The 6242-nt window shown below is 30.5% G+C and overlaps 1 protein-coding gene across 1 annotated transcript; it reads left to right on the top strand.

Annotated features, from left to right (window-relative positions):
- The first annotated feature begins 5056 nt into the window (after positions 1 to 5056).
- Positions 5057 to 6039, top strand: LOC113735058 (basic endochitinase-like). Its single transcript, XM_027261982.2, has one exon. It carries the CDS (start codon positions 5057 to 5059, stop codon positions 5951 to 5953), a length of 897 nt encoding a protein of 298 aa, XP_027117783.2. The 3' UTR covers positions 5954 to 6039.
- The last annotated feature ends 203 nt before the right edge of the window (positions 6040 to 6242 follow it).

The following is a 6242-nucleotide window of genomic DNA, read 5'->3' as shown; positions in this document are numbered from 1 at the left end:
GGTAACAATGTATTTGGCTTATCTAATAGGGGTTTTTGATTTATATCTAAGTTGAATTTTTCATCTAATTCTATATTAGTAATTTCTGGAGGATATATTTTTCCTACTTTGAAAAATAATTTAGGTAGATCTATGACTTTAGTATTTGAAAAGTGTTCAATATGATGAATATTTGATAGAGCATAAGAAATCGTATATGTAATAGAATATGATCTATTTGCACTAAAAAATAAATCCTTTCTTTTGAAATCTTGTATTAAGGAAAGTGTTTTATCAAAATCTTTATCTTGTATATTATAAGAAATTTTTGGATATATATTAAAAATTAGTTTTTGGTATTTAAGATTTTTTCTAACAATACCAGGGGTTACTTCTTCTCTATTTTTTTATTTGGTTATTAGTTATAGCAAGATCTATAGGAGTATTTAGTCGCTCTCTAAATGTAGATCTAATAATCATTTGGATAAAACCTATATGAATCTATCCTATAGATTCTCTTATTTTTTCTAGTATTTTCTCTAATTTGTTGTAAATATCCTTTTTATATATTAATGTGATCATTATTTTATTAGTAGTAAGACTATATTCCACTGCTTTTTCTTTGAGATTTATCCCATAGAACATATGGTGTTTCTTTAGATAAAATTTTATCTTTTCTAATGCAGGTACATTAAATTCACTATAAAAGTTTATTGAATAATTCCTTTTTTGAATTTTGCTAACATTTTTTTTTATCTATAAGTGGTTCTTGGCTGTATTCACCTAATTTTTCTAAAGGAATATCTATTATTTCCGAAGAATTTTTTTTCTTCTTCTATTTCACTCATCTTCGCTGCTTATTTAGTATTCTGTATCGGTAAAATAAACATACTTTTATTGGAAGAAATTTCCTCTATTTCTGCAAATTTATTTATTTGTATTAATTTATTATTATTAATCAGGTCTTCAATATCATCATCCACTCAAATCTCTTTTTATTAAATTTTTTAGGACATTGATTTTCTAAGTGTTTTTTTCCTTTGCAAAAATAACATTGACAATCTATTATAGTTCTGTTTCTTTTATTTCTCCTATATATCTTTTTCTGTTTTGGAAATTTTTCTCTATGTTTGTAGTATTTAACCTTTCTTCTTTTCATATATTTTCTTTTAAAATACTTTCAATTTTTATATCTATTTTTTATCTTATGATAATAATATGGAGTGTTACATCCTATTTGGGTAGGCATATTAATATTATTACAATATAGTCTCAATTTATATTTTAAATCACGTGTCTTTCTAAAGAGTATGGATTCTTCACAACATTTACTTAGTTTATCTAGTGTATAGAATATTCTTTTTCCTAAAGTATCTTTAGTTTCAAAATTATATTCTTCTCTTAATTTCTTACACTCTAGGCCAGGAATTTTTGAGAAAAACATTTCTAAATATGTTTCTCTTTTCCTTGAATCTGTTCTATATTAATAATCTTGAATAACACAGATATGCTTATCTATTTCACACATATCACAGTGTTAATTTAAGTAATGCATTGATATATTTTTGAATTGAATTAGCATCTTTAAAATAACTTCCTTCACTAACAAATTCAAGATGAATTAATTCAAGTGCTCTAGTTATCATACCATTTGTATCTTGTTCTTCAACATATATTATTGCTTTAGCCTCTTCTGGTAATGTCTTCCAATATCGAGAGATGCTATTTACTGGAGATCTTTCAAAAAATCCTTTTGACTCTCCATATGATAATTTATTTAAAGAAACAACTAATCTTAATCCAATTTCCCATTTATCTTTTGCTTCTTCTATATTTTTTACACAATCTAAATCTAAAAGTGTTTCAAAAGGAAATATTGCTTCAGGTGTGATCTTATCTAAAAGTGTATTATGCTTCATTATCTAAATAGCCTTTTTGCTTTGCTATGTTCATTAGTGATGAAACAAAAGATTTTTCTGAACTGGATTTACTCTTAGCATATGAGGAGGCCAGTCTACCGGATGAAGATATATCATTTATATTTGGATTTATTTCTAGTTTCATATCTGATTTTATATTTATCATCAGATTATTAAGTTTGTTACTTATTTTTTCTATTTCAGAATCTGAGAGACGAGTACAATTATTTTTAGACTCACTCATTTTATTTTAGCAATATGTTCTGTTAGGTATTCCATAGTGGTTTTTTTCTTTTTTCGGTAATTTTTTCTTCTGAATTTTTTTTAGTTTTTCTTTAATTATTTGAATTTCTTTCTTTAGATTTTTTATATATGTATAACATTGTTTTTTGTATTTCAAATAGGTCTTTCTATATTTTTAAATTTCCAGGTTCTATTATTTTGTAATTGTCCGAATTCATGTATGAGTTCTTACTAAATGTGAATTTCTTTCTCGTATTTTTTCAAAATTTTCTTTTCTATTTCTAATAATATATTTAATGCTTCTAACACTATTTCTTCAGAGGAATATTTAACAATAATTTGTTTTACCTTATTTATTTTAGCTTTGGCTACTAGGTCTTTACTAATACATTTTTGACATTCTTGGCAATATGTTATTCTTTCTGAATTGTTCATGGTTTATCTAAGCGTGCTTTCTATAATGGACTATAAATTCTTGATTTAGTTGTGCATATTTATTAGTTATTAAATATTTTTCATGTTTAACTTCTCTTAAGAACTTATATCTATCATGGCAGGTAACTGGATTACAATTATACAAAGCAAAATGAACCCACCTTTCCTGATAATATGTAATTCTTTCATTTAATTGTTGTAACTGATACGCATATTCTTTAATAAGAAATAACATTGAATCACATTTTTGACATTCTTCTATTTTAAGGAGAAGGATAGTGCTAATCAGAATCGTCAAATTCTATTCCATTATCAAAATATCTAATAGGTACTGGGTTTGCATCAAATTCTTTATCAGAAATATAATCATTGTTATTATTTAAGGGAATATGTAGATCATTTCTGAAAATTGTGGGATTATTTATGGGTTTTGAAACCATTTCGGCACCCAAGTTTAAGTCAAAATTTAAGTTTGGGTTAGCTAGCAAGATGTAAAATATATTTTTATTTCTAAAGTGTATTCAAGATGTGTAATATTTATTGATAAGGAAAAGCAGGTTTGAAATATCTTCCATAAAATTTTTCAAGAGAATAGAGTGCAAAGCATATCAAAACTAACAATTTCTTATTAACAAAAGAAAGGGGTTTAACATGCTTCCATACCTTAGATTTGATTTTTTATCAATAAAATTCCGGCTACCTCCTCGAGAACTTCTTACTTGGGCATTACAGCCTCCAACTACCAGGGTGACTTCCTTTAAGGGCCGTTTCAAAATATTGCAGTACAATTTAGTTTCGTTTCCTACCTCTAAGTGTACTCAGATGTAAATATGAGAAGTTGAAATCCAGTCAGTGCATCAATGATCCAATCAGTGAGAAATCACATTAAACAAAAATCTATAAACCCTAAATCTATAATCAGAATTATTCTCAACTCTCTTAGGATCCGATGTTTTCCGTTACTCTTTACACTTTTTTGTTACTTGAATATATGTGATTGACTTAAGATGTCAATCACAGATGTCAAATTGGCTACAGATGTCAAATTTTTAGAGTGAGACCATGTAAGAAGGCTCCTTAAAGGGGCTAAGGATCGGATGCGTCCATTCGACTTTTGGCAATGGCCAAACTCCTAAAATCTACTTATCTTGTCAATCTGAGCCATCATTTGGTGGAAATAAAAGATTCAGTTTTCTTTTATTTCTGTTATCTTTCTTAAGCACACTGCTAAAAAAGTCCCGTGTTAATCCATTTTCTTATTTTTCCTACATAAAATTTAGAAAGGTTTGAATTTAGCTAAAGAATTTTGTTCCAATCTTCTATGACAAAAGCCCCAGGTCCAGAATATGAAGAAAAGATGTGCATTCAAAAAGAAAGAAGTTGTATCTAGTTCGTTGATGAGGTCTTGATTTAGTAATTAAAATTGAAATCGTAAAACATAGAGTTCTTGGATTTAAATTCCTCTTCTCTCCCTTCTCAAACTTCTCAAGTCCCACCCTATCTTGATAAGGAAAAAAAGTAATAAAAAAGGTCCTAGCTAGTTCGAAAAGGCTTGCGGCTTCTCAAATCCTAAGTTGGAGATACTGAAAGTCCAAGACCAATATAAGATATACATGTGAGGAAAGAAGAAAAACAAGAATGAGCGAAAGATATATCTGCACTATGAAGAACAAGACATGACAAACTAAATAAGAAAATAACAAAAAAAACATTTATTAGGGTTTTGATATATATATATATATATATATATGTATATATATAATCAGAACTAATCGAATTTACAATAGATAATATGGGTATTTATACGGGCTAGTCCAGGCTTATTCCATATTTGTCCTGCTCAAATTAGTCCAACACTGAATATGGATCCATATTTGACACATCGTAAGCGGTTGCACTAGGATCGAGATCCTCTGGAACTGCAGAGGAGTTTTAACGGTTGAGATCGGTCGAGCCGACCTTGCGCTGATCTTGCACCTATGTGTGAGAGACAGATCATGAGCCAAAACAATTATTCATCATAATTGAATGTGACAATATATACATCAATGCAATATACATAAATACTAAATTAACAGATTAATACTAATCAAATCATTCAAAAGTTTTTTTTTTCAAAATCAATACATTCATCCAATTTCATATTACAAATCAATCGCCATTGTTAATTTCACTCTACAATCCCAAACTTTGATCAAGAATTGTCAGTCGAAAAGCCGCCAACGTAGCTTGCCGCCTCTAATACACTTTTGGTGTTACACTCCCTAGTACCTATGTGTTAGACTGTTAGGATGCACTTGCTCTAGATATTTCACAAACCTATAATACATAGTGTAATAAAGAGTGTAAAGTTGAAAATTTAACGAAGAGCCAAATTCGTCAAACCACCCCAAGAGTTCTTTCATATCCCCTTCTATAAGAAGCGCAAACCTTATTCCCTTGGTTCATTGTAGCCTTCACAAACCATACTCCAACAAATGATGAGTCTCAAAGTTTGTCCAATTGCTTTAATACTCTCTATAATCTTTTCCCTTTTCTTGATTTCAGAATGTGGAATCATTGCGGTCTATTGGGGCCAAAATGCAAGGGAAGGCACCTTGAGTGATACATGTTCTTCTGGATTATATAAGATTGTTAACATAGCCTTCCTCCCAACTTTTGGCAACGGGCGAACTCCTAAGCTGAACTTAGCTGGTCATTGTGACCCTTCATCTGGGGGCTGTAAAAAATTAAGCGACAGCATTCGCCAGTGTCAAAGGCGAGGAATTAAGGTCATGCTCTCGATTGGCGGTCATATTGGGAGCTATTCTTTATCATCAGCCAATGATGCCAGGCAAGTGGCTGATTATTTGTGGAACAACTTTTTAGGGGGCAAATCAAAATCAAGACCACTAGGTGATGCTGTTTTGGATGGTATCGACTTCGATATTGAACATGACCAAGGCCAATCTTATTATGCTACTTTGGCAAGAGCATTGTCTGATTACGGCAAGAAAGGTAAAAAAGTGTACTTAACTGCTGCACCACAATGTCCATTTCCTGATCGGAACCTCAATACCGCACTTAGTACTGGACTCTTCGATTACGTGTGGATCCAGTTTTACAATAATCCTTCTTGTGAGTACACTTCTAGCAGTCCCAACAACTTCAAAAACTCTTGGAACAAGTGGACATCCTCCATAAAAGCAAATAAGTTTTTTGTTGGACTGCCAGCTTCAACGGCGGCTGCTCGAAATGGTTATGTTCCACCACAAGTTCTAAAATCAAAGGTCCTGCCATATGTGAAAAGGTCATCAAAATATAGTGGGATCATGCTTTACGATCGATACTATGACAAACAGAACGGCTATAGTTCTGCTGTGAAGAGCAGTGTTTAAGTTTAATATCTAAACCACCATGTTATTACTAAATAAAAAACAGAAGAATAATGTGGCCTAATAATGAAGCCACCATGTTATTACTACTACTGCTGTGAGTATGTTATTTGTGTAAGCACTAAACCCCTTCTTATCAATGATACACCAATAATTGTCCTTCTACTTATATAATCTAGCATTTTAGTTTAAGCATGTCAATAAAGAGCTAGAGCTTATTAACATCTGGATAGGGGCGAGCAGCAATAAAGTTAATAGAATCTCCTGTTGAATTAAATTGAATTTGGTCAAT

The sequence above is a fragment of the Coffea arabica genome, chromosome 3c, assembly GCF_036785885.1.
Source record: "Coffea arabica cultivar ET-39 chromosome 3c, Coffea Arabica ET-39 HiFi, whole genome shotgun sequence".
NCBI classification, from domain to species: domain Eukaryota; kingdom Viridiplantae; phylum Streptophyta; class Magnoliopsida; order Gentianales; family Rubiaceae; genus Coffea; species Coffea arabica.
This window is presented reverse-complemented; position numbering and strand designations above follow the sequence as displayed.